The sequence below is a fragment of the Lepidochelys kempii genome, chromosome 11 (genome assembly GCF_965140265.1).
Source record: "Lepidochelys kempii isolate rLepKem1 chromosome 11, rLepKem1.hap2, whole genome shotgun sequence".
NCBI classification, from domain to species: domain Eukaryota; kingdom Metazoa; phylum Chordata; order Testudines; family Cheloniidae; genus Lepidochelys; species Lepidochelys kempii.
In genome coordinates this window covers 2,792,391-2,806,802 of record NC_133266.1, presented here as the reverse complement: position 1 = coordinate 2,806,802, position 14,412 = coordinate 2,792,391, and the positions used below count along the sequence as shown (strand labels likewise).

General features: G+C 58.4%; 1 protein-coding gene across 18 annotated transcripts in view; it reads right to left on the bottom strand.

Annotated features, from left to right (window-relative positions):
• TNS1 (tensin 1) overlaps positions 1-14,412 on the bottom strand; it is a 274,551-nt gene that overhangs the window by 244,305 nt on the left and 15,834 nt on the right. For 17 of the 18 annotated variants that reach the window (XM_073304965.1, XM_073304974.1, XM_073304973.1 and 14 more), the window contains exons 2-3: positions 14,065-14,179; positions 1,557-1,594 (exon numbers count right to left, since the gene is read on the bottom strand). In XM_073304965.1, coding sequence (XP_073161066.1) covers positions 1,557-1,594; positions 14,065-14,179 — 153 coding nt within the window. Of the gene's footprint in view, positions 1-1,556; positions 1,595-1,679; positions 1,890-14,064; positions 14,180-14,412 lie in introns of those variants that run through there. The other variant, XM_073304985.1, reaches the window with a different exon arrangement.

The window sequence follows — 14,412 nt, the reverse complement described above, 5'->3', positions numbered from 1 at the left end:
CCGAGAAGCAGGGGAAACAACTGGGGAGGAGAAGCCCAAGCAGCAGACAAGGAACCCAGAGAAGCCAGAAGGAGCAGCAAGCATCCGTGCACCAGAGGCAGGAGAAGGAGCAGGACGGGGGGCATTGGGAGGCCAGCGGACTAGACTCTTCCTGCACGTCACCCCAAATTTACCTGCTGCATCCACTGCATATTTGCAGCCCGATGGGTCACGGGCGCACGGACTGACGGGCACCCAGGATACAAGAAACTGCCCCATGCACCCGGCCTGCGGCTGCACCCTGCCCACATGCCCGCGGGCGGTGCAATGTATGTGCCCCCGAAGGAAAGCCGTGCCCCGGGGGCAGCCACAAACCCAGACCAGAGAGTCAGAGAATATCAGGGTTGGAAGGGACCACAGGAGGTCATCTAGTCCAACCCCCTGCTCAAAGCAGGACCAACACCAACTACATCATCCCAGCCAGGGCTTTATCAAGCCTGACCTTAAAAATCACTCAGGAAGGAGATTCCACCACCTCCCTAGGTAACGCATTCCAGTGTTTCACCACCCTCCTAGGGAAAAAGTTTTTCCTAATATCCAACCTAAACCTCCCCCACTGCAACTGGAGACCATTACTCCTCGTTCTGTCATCTGCCACCACTGAGAACAGTCTAGATCCATCCTCATTGGAATCCCCTTTCAGGTAGTTGAAAGCAGCTATCAAATCCCCCCTCATTCTTCTCTTCCGCAGACTAAACAATCCCAGCTCCCTCAGCCTCTCCTCGTAAGTCATGTGCTCCAGCCCCCTGATCATTTTCGTTGCCCTCCACTGGACTCTCTCCAATTTGTCCACACCCCTTCTGTAGTGTGGGGCCCCAACCTGGACACAATACTCCAGATGAGGCCTCCCCAGCGCCGAATAGATCAGCCAGGCAAGCTCACAGCAGCCCCAGGCTCGAGACCAAGCCATCACCAACCAGTGACCACCCGAGCAGGCCGGACGGCGCCGGGACAAGGACTCCGCTCTAGCGGCCGTGAAGGGGGCACGTCTCCCAAGCACGCCGGGGAGCTAAGGCAAACCAGTTGGAAATGTGTGTGCTTTAAACGCCCAGAGTGAAATCAACAGCAAAAATCCCACTGACCTCCCCAGGGCCAGGATCTCACCGTGCTTTTAGGGGCCGGGGAGCAGGAAAGACCGTTCACCTGCAAAGCAGCAGCCACCTCTGCACAAGGCTCGCTGGGTGCCCAGCGGCAGCTCAGAAAGGAACCACTGTTTGCCGTACGTACAAAGGAAAAGCCCCCGGCGCTGGGAACAGGAGGGATGAGCTTCACTTTCCCCTGAGCAGCAGCCCAGGACCCCAGCAACGTTTTGTAACCGGACACTGCAGCCCTGGCAGGACCCCGGAGCGTGTCACCTTGATCGACAATCAGGACCCAAGTGCAGAAACGAAGCCAAGGAGAGCGGAGAGAGGCTTCCCCCTTCCAGAGTCAGAGCGACTCCAACCCGCCCGGGACCCACGACACAAGGAAACTTTGCTGCACCCCTTCGGAAAGGACGAGGGGGGGCAGCTCCTTACCTTGGCTTCGCATTTCCTGTGACAGGACAGCTTGCACCCTGCGAGAGAGAGAGAGAAAGAAACCAGGACTCAGTCGGGAGCTCACCTCCCCGGCTCCGAGTGCAGGGAACTGGGCCGGCTTACCCAGGACAGAAACACCAACCCGAACAAACTCTCCGGGCTGCTGCGGGAAACACAGGCGCAGGCCGGGGCGGAGGGCGGGGGGAGGAAAGCGAAGCGCCTGGCCCCTAGCCAACGATCGCCTCGGCGGCACAGGTACGCTGGAGCATGCCAGCCCGCAGCAGCAGCCCGGCTCCTCGGGAGGAGACGGAGCCCATTGTGCCGAGCTGCCTGTCGCACTGTCAGAGCCTGCCCCGGGGCTCAGGGTTCGCCTGCCTACCCCTTTTTCTCCCCCTTCCTCTTTCTCTCCTGACTGCACAGCACGCAGGGAGCAGGCCTGGCCCGCCCTCTCGCTCCAGGAGTCATGTTCCTAAGCAGTTCGCTCCAGCAGGAATGTGCGGCCCGGTCCCCTCCTGCCTGTCCTGGCCGGCTGCTCAGCCATCGGCGCTGGGGAGCTGCCTCCCTGCCCCAGGACAGGAAACAAAAAAGAGGAGTTTTCGCGGCCCCCCGTCTGAGGCCTCTGTGGAGCCCCTCGCCGCAGACCCTGCTGGGCAGGGCAGAGCCCGGGCTTGAGCAGAAGGGGGGCCCCCCTCGGAGAGATTTGGGCTGTGGGTGTAGAGCGAAAGCCGGGGTGCGCATGGGGTGCCCATTCGCCATGTGCCGGGCATCCATGACGCCAGACCCGCCTGGCACTTCAGCACCGCCGGCGCTCTTAGATGGGCCCGGCATGGACGAGCAGGAGGGCTGGGGTCAGGGATTCCCCTTGGGCCCAGGCTGCCGAGCGGGGCACAGGTTCCAGTTCCAGGGTGGGCCGGGGCTGGGCTAGCAGGGGGGAGATGGAGGGGAAGCGGCAGAGCTGGGGTACGGGGCGGAAGGAGCACTGGGGTGGAAAAGCAGGGGGACAGGACCCTCCACCTTCTTGACAAAGGTCATGAGCCAGAAAACGTCACTCCTCTTGGTGCCAGGAGCCCTGGCCTGCCCTGCCAACCCACCAGCCGGGCACGGGGAGCCTGGCCATACCACAACATGGCAGTGCCCTGTGACGGGTTGGAGCGAAATGGTGCGAGGTCACTGTGGTACCGGACGATGCCACGGCTGGAGAACGCACCATTGCATGCGATGTCCCAGACCTCCCGAGGCTTGCACCAGACAAGTGACAGCCATGGCTCTGGCTGCTGCTGGCCACCTCCAGCAATGTGATGGGCGAAACGGGCCAATTTCTCTGAGGGCAGCCCTCCCGGGCGCTCGGCTCTCCAGCTGCTCACTGAGGAGAACCCAGAGATAGGGACGCAACATGCATCTTCCTTGGGCCCCTGCCGGATGGCTTCCTCCAGGGACGCCACCATCCAGTCCTGCTTGGGGAGCGCTGGAGACAGGCCAGGTGGTGCAGCCTGCGGCCCCCAGCCCTGCCGGCATCCTGAGTCACCCCACACAGCCCCTGATGTCCAAGCTGCAGGGTGTGTCTTAAGCCACCCGGGCCATGGCTCAGACCAGGGCTAGCGTCTCCCGCGGCCCCGGGCCAAGCCTGGCACTCCACTAGCATTGCCAGGTATCCAGCTTACATCCAGCCCCTACTTTACCTGCCCTCCCCCACGCCCACTCCTGCCAGCGGCCAGTCTGCAGCTCACCCCTCATTCTGCACACGATGGGCCCCAGCTGTCCCCAGAGGCGCAATCCCTGTACGATGGGATCCTGAGGCCAGGCAAGGCAGTGCCTGGGGCCCGGCAGGTGAGCTCTTCAGAGCAGGGTGGACACAGCCACACTTCTGCGGTGCTCATCCATCGCTCCCTCGCCCCTCTCTCGGGACCTCCAGCCACCCTGGAGTCCTGCAGGCCAGCCCCCGGTTCCCCTCGCCCGGTGACACCCTCCTTCTCTTCTCCCACTGAGGGGCCAGAGACCGAGACGCTCCACTCCCTGTTTAGGTGATCACAGGCTGGGAAGGGCACGTCTCTCTGCTCCTCAGCCCGCCCATCGCACCCAGGGCCCGTACAAGCACTGCCCAACACTATATCAGAGAAGCCCTGGGTACTTCGATGGTCTCCAACTGCCCATCACCATAGTATCTGGGCGGGGATCCTCCCCATAGATGTGCAGGCAGCATGGCTAGAACTCAGGAGACCTGGGGTCGAGTCCCAGCTCTGTGTGACCGTAGGCAAGTCACTTTCCCCGCTCCGTGCCTCAGTTTTCCCATTTTACAGGTGGAAATGACACTGAGCTCCTTTGAGCACTACGGATGAAAAGCACTAAATACATCATATAATATTATATCAGCTAAAACAGCTAAAAAACACCAGGTCTCTGCATAGCTGCACGGTTGATTTAACATGCCACGAATGGTGCAACCTGCAAACAGAAGCCCCCGATGCAAAGCTGCAAATTCGATATTTGACACAATTTCAAGACTCAGCATCAAGAATGAGAATCGCCTTCCCAGGCTTCCCTTCTCCAGCCTGATTCGAAACTGAGAGAACATTTGAAAATCCCAGATCTCTTTTTTCCAGCCCGCAGGCTGTGTAATTTACCTTCCCCTTTTTGTGTGTGCAGCTCACTCAGCTAGGGAGCGTGAAACCAGCCAGGTCAGTTTCCTGCCATTCCTCTCTCTAAGACAGGGCTGCAGTGTTTGCATTACAGAACCACCAAGGGACTCCTGCAGGGTCGCTCTGACCTGCAAGGCAGTTGTCTAAGAACGGGATTGGCAAACTCCAGAGACCTGCTCCCAGGCAGATCTGCATGGGGGTGCAGTCCTATTAAAAGCAAGCACGTGTTTCCAGGATCGGGGCCTACAATACACTGGTTTATTCTCAGGTGGTGACATCTTGGCCCAGCTGATGTCAACAGCAAGAAGCCAGGCCAGCCATGGTCCCTGCAGGGCCGGCGCAGCTCCCTGGCATCACCACACTAGAGTCTGACCGCAGAGTCCAGGAACATGCTACCGGTCAACAGGCAGGAAAACCCCCCACATCATGTGAGCGGGAGTCACTGAGCACACCTGGGCTCTGCCCCGCTGTGCCGCTTCAAGGCAGATCGGCACTTTCAATCCAAAACGCACCCGATTTGCTGCAGTCCGTCCAGCAAAGCGATCCCTGGGAACCCTTCTGTCCCCATTAGGGATCGAACATCCCTCTAACACATTCTGTCCCTCTCCCACTTTCCCTCCCTCACACCCAGACCCCAGGCACCGGGGCCCTCGGCACAGAGCAGAGGTGCTGCCCAGGGACCAGGACAGGTCCCAGGCGGACTGAAGCGAACGGCTGGGGCAGGGCAGGGGATATTTTAAAGGGCTTCCCTCCCTCCGCTGCCCCCTCCAGCTCCTCCCTGGGGAATACAGTTGAGTGGGATTGCATGGGGCATTCTGCCCTTGCTACACAGCCGTGTCTCACTGCCAGGCACAGGCCCTGGCTCTCTGCAGCTGGCCAAATCTAGAGGGACGAAGGGTGAGGCACAGGAGAGGGATCCAGGACTCCTGGGTTCTCTTCCCAGCTCTGACTCTGATTTCCTCTGCAGTCTTGGGCACGTCACTTAACTGTTCTGTGCCTCCGTTTCCCCAGCTGTAAAACGGCAGCAGGGCTGTGTCGGAAGCACCTAGAGCTCCTCTCACAAGTCCATTCTCACAGGCTCGTGGCCCAACCCAACCAGGTATCGCTGGGCCGTCTCCCTCAGCACCCCACGCTCAGTCTGGCAGACCACTGATCTGCACGGTCAGCGGGCACAAAGCAGGGCTGGACCCATGGCCGTTGAGCTGCCTGGACACAGCTCAGCTCCCAGGCGTGTGGAGTTCCCTACATCACTGGCACACATGCCTGGCCTGCCCTGGCCCCCAAACATGCCCCTGCTGCGTGTGCGTGGGCACACGCCTCTCACGAGTGCCGCGGGCCCATCATCTCGCACCCACGGCCGGGCCTGTGGCATGTACACACAGGTGCCATGTGCAAACACACTAAGTCCTCCCCCACCGACACCCTCCCGGCTCCTGCTGCCTAACTTTCAACGGGACTCGGAGAAGGAAGCCCCATAGACATCAGGCCCGGGGGAACTGGTTCTCTGGGGCAGGCAGAGCAGGGAGGAGAGGCTGGAGTAACAGCCTGGACAGCTGCCCTGGGGCTGGCCCAGTGCAGAGCTGTGAGGTTCAGGGACTGATCCTGCGCGGACCTCAGAAGGGGCAGGATCAGGCCCCTGGAGAGAGCCCTACGGCGCATTTCCCCAGGGGGCTGTGTCAGATCCCAGCTCTCTACCCCACGGAGGCATGGGGCTGGCATACGGTGGCGATCCCGCCGGACGGCATTCGAGAATCGCCACATGGCTGAGCTGAGACAGGCTGCCCACGGCTGGGCACAGACAAAGCCGATCATCAGCTGCTGCCCTGTGCACTCCCAGGAGACCCACCAGCTGGGTAAAATACCCACACAACGGGCCAGGTCTCAGCTGGCATGAGCCAGGAGACCACCAGCAAACCCAGCGCTGGGGGGCTGGCCCACGGTATTCCTGCTGCAGTGGGACCTCCATAACCCCGGGTTTCAGCCCTGTCCTAAACTGGCTGGCGCTCACATTTCTGAACCCTGCTGTGGATGCCAACACGGCGTAGGCACTGCCCGCCAGCTCTTGGCAAGTCCCAGCAAAGCCCCCGGGCCAGGTAGAGTTCCCCGCCCCCTGCCCCCAAGGGTTTACACTGCAGTTTGCAGCCTTGCCAGAAACAGCATCTGTTCCTTTGATACAACACAGTCATTGTTCCTGGCGGGGAGAGGCGGGGGGGCCTGGCCTGGCCTGTGCTGGACAGGATTCGTTACCTTGGGTTTTCTAACCCAGGGAGACTGGCTGAACTAGGCACTAGTGCAAGACTCAAGACTCCTGGGTGCTCAGCCCCACTCTGGAACCTACCCGCCGGGCACAGTAACACAGTCCACCGCTGCCTCAGTTTCCCCATCTGGGGATGAGAACATTCCCTAAAGGCTGCGAAACACACCCATGGCCGAGACGGGCAACAGACTGCAAGCTACTCAAACAAGGGAAGGGTCCCCTCTGGGTGCAACTGAAGAGATTTTGGGGGAGGGGGCTCAGTATGCAAAGTACACCCCGCCCCAAACCACATTCCATGCAACACAGGGCTGCAGGGAGCCCCTCCCCAACATTCCCACCCTGCAACACCTGCCCAGCCCCATCTCCTCCGAACGAGACTCACCTGCCCCCCCTTCCATGCTGGCGTCAGGAAGACCTGGCTATTGGGGGTGGCCTTTTAACCCCATCTCTGCCAGAGCCCATGGGAAGTCACATTAATAAAGGCCAGGAGGAAATGACTTTGCACAGTGCCCTTTGAGTCTCTGCCATGACCAGGGTCTGTAAAAAAGGCCCTGGGTATGTGTCATAGGAACAGACAGACCCAGGTCCATCTAGCCCCGCATCCGGCCTCTGACAGTGGGTTCAGAGACACGGGTACGAACCCGGCAGTCGCAGATGGGGGATAATCTGCCTTTTGTCTCTACTAGGGATCTGCCCAAGCCCTGAAGCATCAAGTTGAAATAACCCTTCTGAAATTTCCACCATCGTTAATTATGCTAACGCTGCATATCCGTTAGGGCCATGTAAATGTCCAGTCCCTCCTTGAATTGTGCGAAGTTCTCGTCCCCAGTGACTTCCCATGGCAGCGACTGGCCAGGCTAGTTACACACTGTTCCCTTCGGTTGGTTTTGAACTGGCCACTTTTTAAGGTAACTGCGATCTGCCCCCTGCGAGTCTCCGGAGTCTGATCTGAAACTCCTGCTAGATCTCACAGCTGGATTCCACTCCGGCTCCTGCATCATCCCCATCAGCACTGTGACCGGAGTTATGGGGGGAACGAAGGGGCTGCTGCTGATGGTGCGGGGGGACACAAAGACCCCAGCTTGACTCTCACATCCCAGGGGAATTTTACTGCACTTTTTCATTCTGGGAAATCTGGTTCCATGTTTCCCAAGCAGCAGCACAGCTGTGATAAATTAAGGGGGGGGTAGCTCAGCCCGTTAGCTATAAAATCCCTCTTAGTAGCTGTTCTCTACTTGCTTTACTTGTAAAGGGTTAAGAAGCCCACAGGTAAAAGGAAAGGAGTGGGCACCTGACCAAAAGAGCCAATGGGAAGGCTAGAACTTTTTAAAGTTGGGAAAAAACTTCCCCTTTGTCTGTTGTTGTTCTCCGGGGAAGAGGGGAACAGGGAGCAGTTATGCTGTGAGAAGCTTTAAGTCAGATATGAAAATCGTCAGATCGTACCGAGAACTACTTTTAGCAACCCACATGTGTAAGTAGATCAGGAATGTTTAGAAAGACGCGATTAGGGATATTTCTTACTGGCTTGTGGACGCCTCTGTGCTAACCCCAGATGCTTCTGTTTTGCTTGTAACCTTTACGCTGAACCTCAAGAGCGCGATCTTGATGCTTAATTTTTGTAATTGTTTCTTTTAAGATCTAGCAAAAAGCCGAAGTTCCAAACGTATTTCCTTTCTTTTTGGGTTTAATAACGTTTACCTTTTTTAAAGAACAGGACTGGATTTTTAGTGTCCCAAGAGGTCTGTGCATATGTCGTTCAATGAGCTGGTGGCAACAGCGGATTTCCTTGGTTTTCTTTCGCAGCTCTTCCCCGGCCGGGGGAGGTGAAAGGGCTTGAGGGTCCCCCACAGGACGGAAGTCCTAAGTCTTCCTTCCTGGGTTTCAAGGGGTTTGCACTTGGGTGGTGGCAGCATCTACCCATCCAAGGCCAAAGAAAAGCGGTGACCTCGGGAGTTTAATACCAGCCTGAAGTGGCCAGTATTCATTTTTTTAATCCTCGCGGGCCCCCCACCTTCTGCACTTGAAGTGCCAGAGTGGGGAATCAGCCTTGACAACAGCTAATAATAATCAGCTCAGTCTTAGACGGAGCTTCTCACCTGCACAGCTGCAAGCACTTTACAAAAGAGAGGAGTAGCATCATACCCATTTTACAGATGGGGAAACTGAGGCACAGAGCAAGGACATGACTTGCCCAAGATCAGCCAGTGGGTCAGTGCCAGAACCTAGCTTTTCTGAGTCTGAGGCAGCATCCACTGGATCACACAGTATAACCAGAGCCGAAGAGACTCTTCCAATCTCAACTATATTTCAGCCTGTATCTTCCACCACGGGCTGTCTGTACGACAAGTATTAACAACGGCTGAGCTTGGAGAGGTCCAGAGTGCCTAAGAACCCAAACGGACCGATGCTTCTCAGAACCTCCTCCAGATGCACGCAACTGCCTGAGCCCCCCGGGCAAGAAATCTTGCAGAGAGATGCTTTCTTCTGAGATTTCTAGAAATCCCTTCAGACCATTGGACCGGCAAGTGCAGACGGGGAAAACAGAGGAAAAACTCTGCGTGTGCATGCATACCGGCGTGCGCGCATGCGGGTCAGTTGTTTTATTTAAGCCGATTCATCGCTCCTTAATCCAGGCCAACTCTCCCCGGGGCACTTTCTTCCCTACGCTTTGCTGAACCCAAACCAACAGCCTCACAATCACGAGCCACCCTACAATAACAAACCAGGGTCTGCAAACGCCACCTGTGCACTCAGGAGGAACACTACAATAGCAACACACAATAGCAACCTCCAGCAGCTCCCCGGCAGATCCCAGCAGCAACCCTACAACAACAAACCGGGAAGTGCAAGCACACAACCCAGACCCACAACTTCCAGCGCGGAAGGAAGCGGATTTGCCTTTGAACTTCCAAAGGGGCTGCTGTTATAAGCAAGAGCGAGGATTTTCGATCACGCTACTAAGGCCATTCTCTCGCCACCACCTTTCCAGCTGGCAAAGGGACACAAGCACCACAGAGTCCCTGATTGGAAAGGGGAGGAGACCGGGAAGGGATCCCTCCCGCCCCACCCCAAAGCTCAGCCCTGCTAGCTGCCCAGTGCCTCGAGGTTCTCCTCTCTGGGGTTATTTCCTGGTGCAGCAGGGAACACAGGAAGCCAGCATTGTTGCAACCTGAATAAGCTTTTCCTTCTCGGCAGAGCCATCGGAAAATGAGCACAGAGCAGGGGTGCACCTGACCGCCCTGATAACAGGGACTTGGCTGGGCCAAGGAGCTTGCGGCTCACTGCCCAGTGACTTCACCTCGCCACAGATCCATATCAGTGGGACTTGAATTGCGCCGGGGTCTGCCACGGCCAGCTCATATCCTCCTTTCCCTCCGTGCACGTGTTCTTCCGCCTTTATACACATGCCTTGGGCAGCATGTGAGAGAGAGAGAGAGAATGACCTTCCATAGCTGCGGCCCCATCCAGCTTACAGTAAAACCTTTCCCGAAGCACTGCACTCCCTGATGAAATGCAGCCACCTCTGAGGTGGAGCGGAGCCACTGTTAAACAGCCGCACACAACACCCCCGCTTAAGTCAGGAAGCAGAGAACGCCTGCTCCAGCTACAAGAACAGAAGGAATTTAAGTCACAAACATCCCCGCCCCAGCACAAAAAGCATCCAGAGCTCTTTAATGATCACAAGGTCTCAGGCCCGAGTCTCATCCAAGAGGAAGCACCACGCCCGTTGGCATTATACATGGCCCGGCACTGACTCAGAAAGGCAAACCGGGAAGTACCCCGTGCCGAATGGATAATGTTATTTGCTGCAGTACCAGGGTACCTCCACCCACTCCCTGTATTCCAGCAGCATGTTTAGAGGGCTCGAGCGAGATCCACGTGCCATCGCGCTAGGTGCTGTACATACACAGAGTAAGAGACAGTCCCCGCCCTGATGGCAATCTATCATCTACACAGCCAAGACAAGCAGGATGTGATCCCCAGAGAGACTAAGTGATTGGCCCAAGAGCCTGTGGCAGGACCAGATTTTAGCCCTGATCTCCTGAATCCCACTCCAGTGCCTTACCCACCAGGCCAGGCCGGGGCCGATCCATCCTGGCTAGTGCAGTCGGACATGATCATGCCCCGGGGTGGGCAGCACGACATGCGCACAGCTGCTGCAGGTCCCGATCCCCGAAAGGCGGCACATCCTGGCCCACAGCGAATGCCTGGCACCCTGCTTTCCAACCCCGACCTGCTTTTCAACATGCTGGGGGACACCCACCGGTACCCCGCCCCCATGCCCACCACTCGGACATGACAGGAAAACAAATAGTTAAACTGGGCAGGGGGAGGCACCATCAAATCCATGTGTGAGCTCCCCCTGCCAGCTCCGAGGCAGCACTGAACATGCCAAGACCCCAGTCCTGCCATCGGGGCTCTGTGGGGTCCAACCAGGACGGTCACACAAGGGGAGAATCGGGGTCTGAAATGTCTCCGCTGACATCAGCCATGGGGACAGCGCCCACTGAAGGGATGGGCCACATAGAGCCATGCTGGCTTCCCCCACCTTGCGGTGGGGGCCGTGACAGGGCTCCTCTCCCTTCCTTACCCCTTCTCTGCTTTGATCTCCCCCAGTTCGTGCCAGCTGACAGGGCCGTGCTGCCCGCTCCCACCTCCTCAGGGCTCCTGCCCGTCGCCCCAGTGGGCAGCAGGGCTCTGCTCCTGGCAGGACCAGGTCCCAAAATGCAGGGACGGAGCCCAGCTGGCCACTTAGCGCGGAGGCTGTGGACACCCCTTGCGATCCTATAGCACCTTCCCCGCTAGGGATCTCCCAACACATCACCAGCAGCGGCCAGAGCAAAGATCACTAGGCCCGGGCATCACCTCGCGCTCAGGGGAGCGGCTCTGAGGAGCACACAGCGGTTTCTCGGCCTTGGAGTGAACGGACACAGCTCCCTCCAGCCAGGCTACCCAACGTTGCGCCTAGAGCCCCTGAAATGTCACGGTCAATCCCCGCCCTGCAGCCGTCCCACCTGCAGGCCTTGTGGTGCCCCTCTGGGTGGGGTGAGGCTGCGCCGGGCACCGTCCTGCCTCCGGGAGCCCGAGGGACCAGCTATGGGGCTCTGAAGGGCACCGAGATCAAGGAGAGAGAGGGGGTCAGTGGGGGTGGGACCGAGCTAATGGGCGGAGGCGGGGTGAGCAAAGGAAAGCGCAGGCTGATTCCCAAGCATGAGGCATGAGGCTGAGCATGGGCCCCCCAGAACAGGTCTGAGCTCTGTGACCCCATGGGGACAGCAGCCAACAGGGTGAGCTCAGACCTGCCCCCCAGCCGTCTGAAGGCAGGGACAGGTCACTTGAGCCAGAGGCCCGGCTGGACGCTAGATCAGCGCCAGGCGGCCCCCCCAGCTCCGGGGACCCCTGCCCACTCTCCTCTCGGGCGGAGGCTCGACCGGGACCCCCGGCCAGGAACCTCCCCCTTCCGCACGCCTGGAAAAACCATGAGGGAGAAATATTCTGTTCCCACGCTCCCGGCCCACGTAGACAGCAGCTCAGCCCCCAAGGAACGGCCCAGGAGAAGGGAGCCCCAGGCAGAGAAAACAGACCCCCTTGCTCCGCTTCAAACAAGAGCTGCGGCTCGGCCCTCCTTTCTCCAAGATCTAACTGCCTCTGCGTTCAGTCAAACAACACCTGCCAGCCCCTCAGCACTAGGGTCTCCAGTGCAAGCTGCACGGATCCCCCTGCCAACCCCTTCGGACTGGGCCCGTCCTCCGGGGATCTGGGCTCGCCCTGACGTCCGGTCAGGACCTTGGCCCACAAGCCCTCTGTGAAATGGCTTTTGGCCCCTCTGGATCCAGGTTCCCTATCGATAACTCAAGGCCGCGCCGTGCTGGGAACCCACAGAAAGGAAACCCCATTCTCTCCGATCCCCTCCGAGGTGCCGGAGGGAGGAGCCAGGGCCGAGCTAGGGGGCTCAACTGCCCTGCCCCATGTGGGCCCAGCTGGTTCATCCCCACCCCACCTCCTCTGAGCACTGCCTCCTGCTCTCTCAGCCCCTTCCACAGGGAGACGGAGCCTCACCCCAGAGAGAGCACACGGCCTGGGGCAAAGGACCCCCCGCTACCCCAGACCCTCCCGGGCTCAGGGCAGGGGCCTTGGATCCCTCCTGGCTGCACAGTCACTGATGGACAAGGGGATCCCTGCTCCCCAGGGTCCGACTCCCCAGCACCCAGTGAAGGCTGGGCATGGCCAAGGTGGTTCTTAGGGGCTGAGCAGCTGGGAAGATCCCTGAGGGGGGGTCCTAGCCCAGCACACCACATATGGTCCCTTCCTGCCCCAGAGAGGTGCAGCCCCCTTTATCCAGCGCTGGCCAGCAAGCCGCACCCACAGCTCTTCCTGATGCAGAGTCTTGGGGTGCCATCCTGTGGCCAGCCCGGAGAACTGCAACGGCACCCCACTGAAATCAGCCCCTGCATCAGGGGACAGGGCGGGCAGCTAACGTGATGGCTATTTTTACAAAAGGCTCCAGAGGCGAATCTGGCAGTCACAGGCCGGTGAGCCTCACCTCAATGCCAGACAAAGCCGTTGCAACCATGGTAAAGGGCAGAATTATCCGAAACGTAGCTGAACACAATTTATTGGGGAAGAGTCAACACCGTCTGTGTCAAGGGAAATCACGCCCCACCGATCTATTAGAATTCTTTGAGGGGGACAATAAACATGTGGCCAAGGATGATCCAGAGGATCTAGTGTACCGGAAGTTCAGAAAGCCTTGACAAGGTCTCTTAACCAAAGTAAGCATGCGTGCGATAAGGGGGAAGGTCCTCTCGTGGATCAGTAACTGGTTACAAGACAAGAAACAAAGGGTAGGAATAAGTGGTCAGTTTTTACAGTGGAGAGAGGTAAACAGTGGGGTCCCCCAGGGGTCTGTACTGGGACTAGTGCTGTTCAACGTATTCATAAATGATCTGGGGAAAGGGGTGAACGGCGTAGTGGCAGTTTGCAGACGATACAAAATTATTCAAGATCACGAAGTCCAAAGCAGACTGTGAAGAGTTGCAAAGGGATCTCACCAAACCGGGTGACTGGGCAAGAAAATGGCAGATGAAATTCAACATTGATAAGTGCAAAATAACACACATCGGAAAACATAATCCCAACTCTACACGTCCAAGGACAGGGTCTGAATTAGCCGTGACCACCCAAGAAAGAGATCTTGGAGTCACTGTGGGTAGTCCTCCGAAAACTTCAGCTCAATGGGCAGCAGCAGTCAAAAAGGCTAGCAGTGTGCTAGGAAGAACTAGGAAAGGGACAGAAAATAAGACAGAACATTTCATTGCCTGTGGAACTCATTGACAGGGGATGGTGTGAAGGCCAAAAGTGTCACCGATGCTCCCAGGCACGTGGCAGTGCCCCGTGGCCCCGTGGGAGTCTGGTGCCCCGCCCCGGACGGAGCTTGCTCCCTCCTTAGCCCCTCAGATCACACCACCAGCCTGGCTGTGAACCCGGCTCTCCTCCCTTGGGAACTGGGCTGAGACCTCCCCCGCTCATCTCATGGCAGGCCACCCGGTGGGCACCACACAGCACCAGCTTGGCTCAGTCCACTCCCCGGTTGCGTCGGAGCCTGTGAACTCACCTCGGCAGATGCTGCCCTCCCGCGTGATCGCCTGCCCGCAGATCCCACATGGCTTCACCTTCTTGAAGCTCTTCACCTTGAACGTGTGGGAGGAGGGGGCTTCCAGGTCCTCAGGCTGTGGGGGGGCAGAAAGGAGAGCGGTCAGTCACCCACAGCTGGGCTCCAACCTGCTGAGCCCCCCCGCCCCGCCCCCGGCCCCTGCAACCAGCAACTGGCTGAGCACCACAGACATTGGAGTCCCAGCGCTCGACCTAGCCTTTGCCACTGCCTCAGTCAGCAGCCCTGGGCAAGTCACTTCACCACCCCGTGCCTCAGTTTCCCCTCTAGTAGCACAATGGATTGGCTCCC